Below are 14,333 nucleotides of genomic sequence, written 5' to 3'. Positions count from 1 at the left end.
CGCATGCCTTGGAAAACCAAAAACAAACTCATGCAAGCATACCAATCTCATAAGAGAAAGCTTTCATTCTCCAGAAAAAACCCTAACCCACACATATGTTTCCCTTCTTCCTTCTCTAGAAACCCCATCTACTTCTTCCTTTTTACAAAAACCCCATCTGTCCCATTCTTAATTTCATCTTTGATGCATCTGTGCTTCCAAGGTGCCGACAATCCCATGGTCTTAAAGGACCAGATATCATAATAACAAGTATATTAAAGGACTCCAACTTTCAAGGAAAAATCTCACATCAAAGATAGCAGGTATAATTAATTAGAAACCTATATGCATATTTCTTCTTTGAAGATTAAGTCTTATATGTAGTGTTAGTAACCTTACACGTGCGAAAACTATTGGAGTTTAGATTTTGTTTCTCTGCAATAAACTTATTTAAAATAAAAATATGGGTTTTTGTTGTCTCCTATCTTTACATTCCAGCAATTATACATGTAAAGTGGCCTTTTAGTTACTTCTGAAAGTATAGCTATGTAAAGTGGCCTTTTTGTTACTTATGAAAGTATAGCTATTGTAGTCTGGTTTGCACAAATGAAATGTTAATATGTTATAGGCTACTTTTAAAAGACTTGTTGTTGTTGTTGTTGTTGTTATTGTTTATGTTTTCCAATCTGAATATTAAAGATAAATACAAGTCAAATGTGATCAAATGACACCCATAAATAACTATTGTGGAAGGATCAGTTATCAAAAAGTGATGTCTCTCTTACTAACTAGGTATATAAAATACTATATGTATATACACAAACTATTTTTTATTAGCATGAAGTTATTAATAAGTTCTATATCAAGGGTATAATAGATATTTACATAATTATAAAAAGCAATATATATATATATATATATATATATATATATATAATAGAATTTAAGTGCAAATTCAAGAATAGATGAGTATTCAGAAAATAAAAGAACATATATAAATATTCAAGAAATTAACTAGTTATACTCATCATATAATTGACATACATATTAATTTATATTACATGCATATTAAATATTATTTCACTCACATTAAAAATTTAAAACTAAAAAGAATATCAAATAAAAGACCTAAAAATTCTATTCAGGATTGTTAGGAGAACCAACAACAAATATACATAATATACTAAAAAAAAACACAAATAAAAGATTCCAATTCATGAAAGAAAACCAGGTTTAGCCTTCTAAGTTTAAGGACTAAAGCAATAATTTTAAAAAAATAAGGACAAAAATATAATTTTACCAAAATTAAAGGACTAAACTATAAATATATAATCATACTGAAATTTTATCCATAAAACATCCTCAATTATGTTCAGAAGCGAACCAGGGACCTAGATTTATTTTTTTAAGTCTAGAAACTAAAATGTAAATCCCTAAAATTGAGAGACCAAGATGAAGATATTCCAATTCAATTATCAAACTAAGATTTATCATCCTTAACCTCATAATAATACTGGTCAAAATTCCAAAATATATTTAGGAGTCAAATTATAATTTTTCAAAGTTTAGGAACTAAACTATAATTTTCATATATCAAAGATTAAAATAAAATTTTATCATCTTCAACCTCAATACAATTCTATTTAGATTTTCTAGCAAAGTTGAAACAAATTTCTTAACCAATAATAAATCAATTCATAAATTTTTATTTCTAACAATAAACCCAAAATCAATCACTTAACCTTAAACTTATAATAATCATGAATCAATCTTAACAACATAAACTTCAAATCCTTATAAATCCTAATATCTTCTTTAATTATTCCATAAATAAACTATAATTAAAAGTAACATAAAACAAAATTACTTAATTGCTCTTTCCACCTTTCCTGAACTCATTCACTCAAAATCAAAAACTAAAATTCTTGATTTGATAAGGAAAGAGTCATGACAATCACAAGAATTAGAAGAGAAAAAAATAATTCTTTTACAACTTTTCCTTATATGCCTGTGACATCGGATTTGATAAGTGACTTGGACTTTTTCCTAAATTGACATTTAAGTTGGGTTTTAAAATCATGATAATAATTATTTTTATTTTTTCATGTCTTAATTGAATAATTTTAAAATTAAGAGTTTTTTATAATGATATTTTAGGAATATCACTCCAAAATTATCTAAGAAATAGATTTATTTTTATATCTTTGTCTTTGTCTCTCCAACCAAATATATTTTTTACTTCACTATCTTTGTTTTTTTTTGTTTAAAGATAGCAACCAGACACTATCTAAGTGATCCGATTAACATTAAAAGTGTTTTGCTATATTAGCAAGAAAATAATATTAGTTTTATCTAACTAGCTAGCGTGGAATTAGTTAAACCAAATTGCTATAAAATAAATGCAATGTTTATCTCCTCTAGATTTTTTATTTTAGTTCTTAATTATTATATGGATTTGAACACGACCGGTCATATCTTGTCCTCATCCTATCATTTGGAATTTATAGGCTTGAAGGTAAAGTGGCAGTAATCATTGGTTTATATTTTAACAAATTGTTATTATTGTTAAAATAATTTATAGTATTAATTTATATTTTTTATATATTGCTATAATCCAAATTTGACCCCTATTTTATATTTTGAAAAAAAAAATATGTTAGTATAATAAGATGAATTTTACTTGTCAATAGCTTCTGACAACAGAATTTTAAGTTGCTTATCATCAGAGGAATTGAGGATTTCCCTCACGTTATCTATCTACAGTGTCACATCCTTGTTTTTCGACGACACAGAGAGAGATCCAGTAGAGTCATGTCCTTTTAAATCTGACTTGTAAACTCTCAGGAAATTATAAAACTCCCGGGCACCGATCCTCGAGTATATTAATCCTCATAATTATAATTGTAAATCTCAAAGACTTCACCAAGTAATCCAGCTTTCATCATCCTATCTACTCTTTGTTTCACATGCCGATCCAGTACAGGAAACCCGAACCACATACAAAAAACAGCAATCAGCATTTATTGTTTTTTTTTTTAAGTCCACCCAAGAATGGCCACAAAAAAATAGGGTAATAATTTATAAGTGAGTCTCGTAAACTATCAGATCCACTTATTTTTGGGTCCAACTAAGTATAGAGTCTAACTTCAAAAAATTTTAGGTTTTATTTTTATTTTAATAAATAATGGATATTTTTGTAAGTTATAGATATTTTACTGATACTTCAAAATCTTTCTCTTCGATAAAAAGTGCCTAGGAGCTATAAAAGAGTGGGGAAAATCCTTCACAATTTTTCTCCATTATAAATGTCATATCTATTTTTAGGGTATTCTTTTTTCTCAAATGATACTGATCATTTAATCATTAGAGAGTTTTTAAATATAGAGGAGTTGACCTTCTGCTTGCATCAAGCATGATCAATTGGTCATCTCACCAAGAAATGACATGATGCTGTGACATTAATTTCATTTCTCCAGGAAAATTTCTAATTCTACCTCAATCCGGGAAAGCCCGGTAGGGGATCGATGCAGATAATAGCAGCATCCAATCTTCTTCAAGTAGTATATACTGCATTCCAAAGTTTTACAATGTGCTGATGCATGCCAAGACACCATGCAGCGAAAGTGTCAGGTTTTTGTGAATCATGCGAGGGGGAAAGTACAAGCAAAACAGCCATTTAAGAAGATGACCTAAAGGACTAAAATAAAAGTTACAAACAGAGGCAGGGTCGATATGTAATGAAAGAATATAAGGTTGCAAATATAAACGGACTAATGGGGGCCAAAAAAACATTGGGGGCTATATATACACTGTTTATGGAAATAACACTTAAAAGCGAGGTGAAATTGAAAATGTCTGGATGATGCGGCACTGACGAAAACAAACATCAATGTAAGAGAAAAATTCTCAGTGAAAATAAGACTGATTTGAAGAAAAATAAAGAAAGAAAAACCCAACTTCCACAACCTAGAAAACACATGTTGGAATCATAGTTGTGAAATTTGAATTGGTTCAACGGTAGGCCTGGGATATAAAACAGTTTGGATTGGAAGACAAAATTAAAAGAAACAATAAAAAAAATGGCAAATTCATTAAAAATTTTAGATTAATCTATTGACTTGATTAATACAACCAGTCCTTTAATCCGTTAATTTTTTAAAAAAGTAATCAAAATAATATTATCTTAATTATTAAAAAAATACAGTCCACTCATATCCCCAACATTGCCCAAAATCCAAACATGGTTTCAAACATACCATTAATTATCACCTTTAAAAAGAGGTGATGTCCATCACCTCGCTCACGAAATAGCTGATTTCTATCATCTTTTTTTCAAGGAACCATACATGGGAGACAAGATTAAAGAGAGAAGAGTGCTTCAAGCGTATTTTTGTCCGAAAGTTGATTCTTCAACCAAGGCATATCTTCTTTAAAAAATTATTGCTGTTGACATGATCTACGAACGGAGCGTGCAAGATTTGAAAATGCACATCATGACCGCTAACAACTACATTTGGTGGCTTGTTATGATACAATTAGGAAATCTTGATTCAATACCAGTTTCAAGATTGGAGAAACATTCTTGAATTTGAATTTAAAATAAGAATGAGAACGTTTAAGTTTGATTTGTTATAGGGTTTTAAGAAGATTTCAAATCTTATTTTATGTAATATTTTATTTTCATGTTGCAAATCACTCCTAACTAGATGTTGGCTAAGTTTATTTTGTTATTGTTGTTGAAGTTGCAGGTCTTTTATTAATAGCCCTTATATATTTCAATAATCGTTGGTAATTTTTTTATGTTTTAACTATAAATTACGTCAGCTATTAAATGTTTTTTTGTTGATGTTGTTTTTTGTTGGTTATTTTTAATATCTACTGAATCCTAGATTTCTTAGCTAACCAATATGGTTCTTTTAGTTTTTTTTCTAGATAGCTATTTTTCTATATTTTTTATGAATAGAAGCATGTTTACTTTTGATTTTGTATAATGTATATATAACTTGCCAGCTTCCTAATTTTTTTATTTTGATATATTATATTTTTACATTTAAAAAAAAATTAACATGTGAGTATCGTGCACAGTGTTCACCTCTATGGTGGGCACTTATATTTTGATGATTTATTAATTTAGAGTTTAGATCTGATACTGGTTGACCCAACCAATCTCCTACTCGAGCCTTCATTAATAACGTCTTATAACTATGAGAGAAAATGTTCATGAAAAAACCACTGAAATTCGAAAATAAAAATCATAGAAATAACGACATGTACACCAAATTCCAAGGACATGATCTAGTTTCAACAAATTAGCACAACAATGGCTGGCTATCGCTATTTGCAAAACTTCAGCTTAAAGTTTCAACGTTTTTGCTCAGTTCCTCCAGTTTCTTCATCCTCAGTTTCTCACTTTCACTCGCCAGCTAACCAACCAGTTGATAAAAAGAAAAGAAGAGAAAGAAATATGTTAGTAATTAAAATTGAGATTAAGTACTAATCAAGCATCAATTAATAAAGTTTATAAGAACTAATATAATAATTATTAATTACCTCCACTAATTTGGAAACCAGCTGAGCTTTTTCTTTATTCTTTTCATTAAAGGCTTCCAGGGCTTCTTTGTATTCTCTTTCCTGGAATCATATAAATATTATGAGAGGCCACTCATATCCTTTGCTTCATGCATAATTAACGAGTGTATAAATTTGTCATCAAAGTTAACTAAGATCGAAGCATTAAAATATTCCATGAAGTTTTTCTTGTTCTTAAGGTGGCAACAGGATCAAACTAGAGTCCTGCCGTAGTGATCATGCAGTTGAAAATCCATTAAACTATTCTCCAAATTCTACATAATTGAGTTTTTATTTGATAATTTAGTAAAAGCATTGAACTGTCTGATTTGTATATTGTCTTTATCGTTGCAAAAGAGACAAGCCAAAATCTTAATCTCATACCTTCTTCTGGCAACTCAGTCCTAGAGGCTTCAGCTCCCTGATGACTGTGTCAATCCTCTTCCGTACCATCGAAACTTCCTTCCTCATTGGATCTGTCAGGGCTTCAAGCTCCTATAAAATATATTTTTTTCCCTTTAAAAATCACAATAATCTCCAAAAAGAAAAAAGACATTAAATTAAAATTTCCTTGCTGTGATCTCCCCACAGCAATGCAGATATTTATTAAACGAAGGGAGAATTGATGGCAAGTAAAATATGTGTAAGAAATAATAATAATAATAATAATAATAATAATAATAACAACAAGTAAATAATATGTAATTATCGTGGTAAACTTACTTCACGAATTTCTGCTAATCGTTTAGTTGCTTCTTCCGCACGTCCTAGGTGAGCATGAACCTTGTCTCTGACTTCCATCTTCTTCTTCTCAATCTCTTCTTCTTTCGCCCTAAACATAGCCACTGCTGATCTTGACATCTCATCATCCTTATCATCCCTTGACAGTGGGCTTTCACTGATATTACTGATAATACCTGAGTTCTTGATCATTCTGATCTGCATTTGTGATTGCTGTTGCTCCAATATTGGTTTTTGTGTCGTCATTTTTTACCCTCTTTGTTTCTCTTATTTCTTGTAATACTGCCGCTGCTGCTACTTCCTTACCTTGTGTCTCTCTCGTTTCTTTGCTCTTCTTTCTCTGTGGTATGATTGCTTTCTTTCTCTTATTGTAGGTGGTTAGAAACAAAAGCTGGCTTTAAAGCTGTGAAACCATCTTGCTTACTTCACAACAAAAACAAATACTAAATTGAGCTGAATGACCAATCTGCCTAATCTCCTTTAATCATTAAGGCAAAAAGAGGATTTCATCTTTGTTGAATGAAGACTTAACTTTGAAAAACCCCCATAACCTTCTTTTTCACCTTTACTCAAAATGAACATGACCATTTATTATGGTATCGAAATCTCTTTTTGAGCGTGTGTATTTGATAGATGACTAGATAGGCCTCCTCTGGTAGATGGATATTTTCTTAAGTTGGTATCTCGACAAATTTATTTTAGCTAAATATATACCAAGTCTCGTTGATTTAGTATCCTTGCATACACTGACAAGACAGATATACTTAAGTAGAGGTATTTTTAGTGTAATCAATACAATACTTACCATGCCTTAAAGGGCAATGCCAAATGATAGTGGATTAATTTGTAGCATCATACATCATTATCAAGTGTATATTTGAAGAAATAGAGAACTATCATAGGCAATCGATTCTTTTTCAAATTCTTATGCATGATACTTATAATTAGGTAGATATGATGCAAATGCGTTAGATTTGGTTGAAGGGTCTTTAAGTAGAGGTAAATATTCTTTTTTCCAAGAAGAAGGGTGCTTTAGGTGGAAGTTTTGCCAGTGGAGTGGACAGTAAGGGCTCACCTACAGTGTTCATTTTCTCGGGAGCCTTAACGGACAAGACAGAGTAGGAGAGATTGCAGAGCTAGCTTGCCTTTATTACATATCATTACCCTCCCATTTTTAAATTGTAACTGAGAATCTTCACTTTAACACTTCTAATCTTTTTGGTTTTCGATGTCTTGTATTGCTACAGATTTTGATCAACACTCCTTAAGGGACTTTGACATTTGGTTTGCAATTTCAAGATATGAAAGAAATTCAAATCATTTTGGCTGTGATTAAGGATGTAAGTTTTCTAAGGCAAGCCTTGAAATACCCCCAGCTTTCAAGTTAATATCATTTTATCCTCATGTAATTTTATTTTTTTGTCAATTTTGTTCCTAATCAATTTTGATTACTCAACTGGGGGCTTCTATTAGAATTCTTTAACATAAAATGTTAAGATCCCTACAAAACAATGTTGTATATATAAAAGATAAGCATGAAATCCATGATCATATATGGATGGAAACCCGCAATTGATAACATCCCTACAAAATTGAGACTACCGGGGCCGTTTTTGAGGTTTTCCCTTTTTCTTTCCTTACCTTTAATTTAAATGTAGGGACTCGGGATAATTCAATACATGAGAAAGTATCCACTTTTGATGGCCATGACTTTCCAGCTGAAAATGTTCACGGTTGTTGATTCAATCGAAGCAAATTTTGCTAGCCCCCTTTTTTATTCTGTTTTCTCAATTGTGGTGCTGCATAGGCCCACATTGATTTTATGTTCAACAAATTTAACAGCCAACTGCCAACATTCTCTTGTATCTTCAAGAACTCAAGAGGTTCTGAAGATGGCAGTGTCCCAAAATTTCTCGAAGTAGAACTCTAGCTTTTGTATTTTGGCCGGCTCTGTGGCGTGAGCAGGGACGAGGCCAGTTCAAGCCAGCATGCAGGTGTGCCTGATTAACACTTGGCAGGTTTAAGTTCCCTTCCCTTTGTTCTTTTTTGAGGGAATTTGCTAGATGCAGGCCAGCTATCTCGAGTTGTTTGCTACATGAAATTACTAATTTGTATTAATTAAGTTTAAAAATAATATAAACAACAAAATAAGAAAAAGAGTTTCTTCTTTACTCAACTCAACTCTTTCTAGCTCTTTCTATGTTTCTTTCTATTTTATGTGTTTTTCAACTCTCATTAGCACCCTCTATTTATAACTGATATAGGAAACAATCCTTCCCATTTTAGTTAACTATAGTAGCCACTCTTATCACCATATTTAATGTTCAGCAACCACTTTTGACGTTCACCATGTAATCATGTTTGACATGGCAGCCAATAGCCATTTTAAATAGAGGCATTATAGCCATATTTAATCATGTTTCACAAAAGGCATTATAGCCATCTTTTAGTCTTAAATACCAACTGAAGCTTTACACAGCTTTAGTTTATCAAGAGTAACTCCTTTAGCTAACATGTCAGCTAGATTCTTGTTTTCACAAACCTTTTTCTAGCATTAGTTGCTCATTGTCAAGCAATTATCGAATGAAGTGATACTTGATCTGAATATGCTTAGTCCTGGAGTGAAATGTTAGATTCTTGGCAAGAAAGATTACACTCTAACTGTCACTATACAAAGTACCATTTTCATTCATCTTGCCTAATTCTTTTAGAAAACTCTGTAGCAATACTATTTTTTTTACATATTCTAAAACTGCAACATATTTAGCTTATGTTGTTGAAAGAACAATGATCTTTTACAAGATAAAACTTCAGGAAATAGCAATACCTCCTAGAGTATATACATATCCAGTGGTACTCTTTTTACTATCAACATCTCCTACTAGATCAAGGTCTACAAAACTTTCAAGTTTTAAAACACTAGTTGTGGAACTAAGACAAGTCTCCGAGGAACCTCTTAACACCTCATAATCCATTTCACCGCCTCCCAATACTGCTTTCCAGAATTACTCATATATCAGCTTACAACTCCCAATGCATGGGCAATGTCCGGTTTGGTACAAACCATAACATACATCAAAAGGTTGATAGCTGAGGCGTATGAAATCTTATTCATGTATCCATATTCTAATTTAGTTTTTAGTGACTAGTCTTTATTGAGCTTGAAATAATTCCCTAGAGGTATACTTACTGATTTAGCATTATCCATATTAAACCTGCTAAGAACCTTCTTGACATACTTTGTTTGTGAAAGCTTTTGTAAGCTTTTGTCTTTATCTCTAATGATTCTCATGCCAAGTATTAGTTTAACAACTCCTAGATCCTTCATTTCAAACTATTTTGACAATATTATCTCAACTTGTCAATCTCATTAATGTTGAATCTTGCAATCAACATATCATCCATATATAATAGTAAAATGATGTAGGAGTTGTCAAAATATTTGACAAAGCAACAATGATCAACTTAGCATCTTGTGTATCCCGAACTACATATGAAGTTGTCAAACTTCTTGTACCATTGTCTTGGAGCTTGCTTCAAATCGCATAGGCTTTTCTTTAACTTACAGACTTGGTTCTCTTTTCTTTGTACTACAAACCCCTTTGATTGTTGCATGTAAATGTCTTCCTCTAAGTCATTATGAAAAAATATTGTTTTTACATCTAGTTGTTCAAGATGTAAATTTTCTACAGCTACTATCCTCAGAACAACTTTGATTGTTATGAGCTTCACAACTAGAGAAAAATCTCAGAGTAATCAATCTATTTTTTTTGTTGAAACCTTTTTACAACAAGTTTTGCATTGAACCGTTTGCTTTCGTCATGCTCAATCTGCACTCTTTAAACCCACTTGTTTTGCAAAGCCTTCTTTCCTTCAGATAGTGTGGTTAGCTCTTAAGGTTTGTTCTTTAACAAAGAATTCATCTCATCATTCATGGCTAACTCCCACTTATTTGAGTTTTCATCTTGTAATAATTCCTTATAAGTTTGTGGTTTGACCATCATTTGTCAGCAAAATATAATTCAAGAAAAATGTGACCGTTATGGGGGTTTTACAGTCCTTGAAAACCTGTGAACATAAATAATAGGTTCACGAGGCTTTGTATCTTTCTATGTAGTAGTGGGTATAAATATTATTGAATCTTCTTGTAAAAACTTTTTATTTTTGTTTTGCTCGTTAACATCAGGAAACCCTTCTAATCTTATAAACTTAAATTTTTATGGACTTGTCTCTGAATCAGTCATATCTGTTACTACAATAAGTTTGTCTTTGTACAAAACTTTTTTATTAAAGATCACATTCTTACTTCTGATAATCTTTTTATTCTGATCATCACAGAACCGAAACCTAAATTTTTCATCTCCATAACCGATGAAGAAACATTTATTGGATTTGGCATATAGCTTGTTGCGAATATCAGAATTTATATGAACATAGAAAACACACCCAAAGATCTTTATATGAGAGAGTTGTACCTCTTTTCCTCTCTATACTTTCTCGAGCAATCTGAATTCCAAAGGAACTGATGGTTCATAGTTGATTAAGTAACCTGCAATATGAACTGTGTCAACCCAAAATGTTTGAGATAACCCTGAATGCAACCTCATGCTTCTAGCTTGTTCATTGATGGTTATGTTCATCCAGTCATTAATGTCAAGTGTGCTTGGAATGGTTTTTTCCATTCTGATACCATTAAAAGCACAATACTTTCTGAAACCTCCATCACTGTATTCTCTTCCATTATCAAATCTCAAGCGTTTCAAATTCAAACCTAATTCAGTCTCAACCATAGCATTTCATTTCTTGAATGTTTCAAACATATCAAATTTATTTTTCATAAAATAGACAAATACCTTCCTATTAAAATCATCAATAAAAGTCACATAATACCAAGAACCTCCAAGAGATGCCACCAGAGAAGGTCCTCATAAATTTATGTATACTAGTTCTAGCTTTCTTGGTCTTAAGGTCTTGCGAACTTTTAAGAAACTGAGTTTCTTTTGTTTTTTTAAGAATACAACTTTCATAAATGTCTAAATCAATATTTTTTTTAACTCTGGCAACTTTCCTCTTTGATTAAAGTATCTTCATCCTCCTTTGACTCACATGGTCGAGTCAATAGTGTCATAGCTGTGCCTGATTTTCTGTTTTACTAAAAGCAATAATTTCTATAAATCTTGTGGTTATATACAAGGTGCCAATTTTCTTCCCACGAGCCAAAATCATTGCTCCCTTCGATATTTTCCATATACCTCCAGAAAAAATGAATACCACCATTATCAAGTTATACAATGGAGATCAGTTTTTTCTTTAACCTAGGAACATGCCATACATTTTGTAAGTTCGATATAGATCCATTCATTTTCTTGATTTGCACATCTCATATACCTACAATATTCATTGGTTGTCCATTGGGTAAATAAACCACATCATGATCTCCAGTAATATAGTTTTGTATCATTTTATGGTATGGTATACAGTGAAATGAAGCACCAGAATCAAGAATTCAATATCAATTGAACTTTGTACAACAAGAATCAAAGTATCTTGTACCTCATTAGTGGTAGCATTCACAAAGTCAGCCTTAAGTTTTTTCTGTTTTGAGCAACTCCTCATGTAATGACCAAGTTTGTCATAATTCTAACATTCAACCTGTTTTCTAGGTCCGAACTTGCTCTTACTTCTGCATCTTGATTTTGATTTACCTCTAGAAAAGCATTTATTTTGTCTCCTTCCTCGAATGTTGATGTTGAGAGCTGAACCTGAATTTTCACCATAGTCCTTTCTACATACTTCTTCAGCCAAAATCAAATGTAAGAAGTTATCATATTTTAGTTTGGATTTTCTAGCTGAGTTACTCACAACTATTCTTATAACTTCTCAACTGCTTATAAATAAAGCTAGCAAAATCAGTGCATGAATCTCATTATCAAATTTAATCTCAATAGATAACAATTAATTTGTAATGGTATTAAAGTTGTTAAAATGTGTGACAAAGGTGTTTTTTATCATCTTTAAGTTGAACAATTTTTTCATTAAGTGCACTTTATTATTTCTCTAGGGCTTTTCATACATCCCAGACAAGGCTTCCATTAATCTTGTAGTAGATTTTTTTTTTGTAATATTGTGAGCAACTCTTCTTGATAAGGATAGTCGGATAATACCCAAAACATGTCTATCAAGAATTAGTCATTCTTCTTCTTGTATATTCTTTTGTTTGCTCCCCAGCAGAGAAAGATAAAGTTTCTTCTTATATACATAGTCTTCAATTTATGTTTTCCAATATCCAAAATCTATCCCATTAAATTTTTCAATTCCAACAGCTTTTATTTCAGCAGTCATTTTTTATAATTTTAGAATATGAATTTGCTAAATCAGACTTAATGGTTGTGTCTGGAATGGCCAAAAACATTGAAAACGCCTCTAAAATCATCTAAATCAGACTTTGAAGGGCTCAGATCTAATCAATCAAACTTTTAGACCAATGGACAGGGCAAATGAAGACGTGTGTCGAATGAAACAAGATCGTCGTTGCACCAAATCAATGCCAAAATGATGATGTGGCTTTGATGACGTGTCCTATATATAAGCACTATAGGTCCACATGAGATGACGTCGCAAGGCCACATGGAATTGCGTTGTCGTGTCTGCTGTTGACATGGATTGCTGATTATACACGTGACACAACGGATACCTATGCGGAATTGCTGATTTGGCTGTTGACTTGTTGATGACATGACGAGTTAGCCCGATTCAGTCACGGGTAGTCGAGTGAAGGAGTGTAGTGCGTATGTGACGCATCTATACGCCTAAGCAGTCCTAACATCAACGGGTACAGGATTGCAACACATCGGTTCTTTGCTGGAGTTTCAACAGTTGATTTTTATCGTCTTCCCCTATACAATGGTATGTTCAAAAACACATTTTGAAAACTTTGATTTTTGAGTTTGGATTAAACACCCTCATTTTTCAAGAACACGCTCTAATACTAGTTGTTAGGAGATTCGAAAAATCAAACACTTACAAATCTACGTGGTTTGACAACTTGTTTACTCCACAAAGCTACTGGTTTGTACTTATCAAGTTTAGAAACAACACAAAAAACAAAACAAGAAGGAGAAAATTTTTCTCTACTCAACTCAACTCTCTCTAGCTCTCTTTCTCTATTTCATGTGTTTTTTAACTCTCATTAAAACCCTCTATTTATAGCTAATATGAGAGATAATCCTTCTCATTTTAGTCGATTATAATAGCCACTCTTTTCATTGTATTTAACGTTTAGCAACTACTCTTGACATTTACCATGCACCATGATAGCTAGGTTGTATCCATACATAACAAAACGATGTCTTTTTCTAGTGACAGTTAGTTGATTAATTGGTAAGGCTTGAATTAGAATGCATCTACACCTTAAATCAAAAGGAAAGAGAGAGAAAAGGTTACTCTATTGGATAATTCAATTTCAATCACTCGTATTTAAACCTTGTTTCAGCACCCCAAAAAAAAGGTATCCAGCACGTAATCACCACAAAAGGCTTCACAAGCTTTATGCTGACAGCAAAAATGTTAGGACTGCGTTCCAGCAAATTGGTATTCATGGCTACAATTGCAGGAATATGAAAACTCAGGGAGAGACAACAAGCACCATAGAAAATGTTCTATATGGCCCTATGGGAATTGCAACTGACCTAGATAAACTTGGTTTTGAGACCGAGAAACGATGCGTTGTGCAGAGCAAGAACTGTATAAAATAGGGCACAAGAGTAAGGCGATTTCCTATTGATTTCTGTACGGTACAGAACTAAAGATACAACTGACCTGCTTTTTGTTTTTTTCTTGGCAAAGAAATGGATGTATGATCATGGTCAATGAACTGAATATTCAAATTATTGTGCTGTGTTACTTGAACACCTTTCATTATTCTGAATGGCAACAATTCAGTATCAAAATTGGATTGATTCTATGGAATCCCGATATGAACAAGCCAAACTGAGGCTGGCATAGAAGATCTGCAGAAACTTATAATCAAAATTGGGGGGGGGGCG

General features: G+C 32.1%; 1 protein-coding gene and 1 long non-coding RNA gene across 2 annotated transcripts; both read right to left on the bottom strand.

Moving 5' to 3' along the window:
• Nucleotides 1-5,153: 5,153 nt before the first annotated feature.
• Nucleotides 5,154-7,151, bottom strand: LOC105111662 (uncharacterized). Its single transcript, XM_011007096.1, has 4 exons — nt 6,271-7,151; nt 5,932-6,042; nt 5,530-5,610; nt 5,154-5,402 (listed from the first exon to the last, which is right to left on the bottom strand). The coding sequence occupies exons 1-4, from the start codon at nt 6,532-6,534 to the stop codon at nt 5,328-5,330; spliced, it is 531 nt and encodes a 176-aa protein (XP_011005398.1). The 5' UTR covers nt 6,535-7,151; the 3' UTR covers nt 5,154-5,327.
• Nucleotides 7,152-13,739: 6,588 nt separating this feature from the next.
• LOC105111657 (uncharacterized) lies at nt 13,740-14,322 on the bottom strand. The gene is made up of 2 exons (XR_839639.1): nt 13,977-14,322; nt 13,740-13,888 (listed from the first exon to the last, which is right to left on the bottom strand). It is a non-coding gene; the product is annotated as an uncharacterized LOC105111657 (long non-coding RNA).
• Nucleotides 14,323-14,333: the final 11 nt, after the last annotated feature.

This window comes from Populus euphratica, unplaced genomic scaffold (genome assembly GCF_000495115.2).
Source record: "Populus euphratica unplaced genomic scaffold, PopEup_1.0 scaffold5.1, whole genome shotgun sequence".
Classification (NCBI taxonomy): domain Eukaryota; kingdom Viridiplantae; phylum Streptophyta; class Magnoliopsida; order Malpighiales; family Salicaceae; genus Populus; species Populus euphratica.
This window is presented reverse-complemented; position numbering and strand designations above follow the sequence as displayed.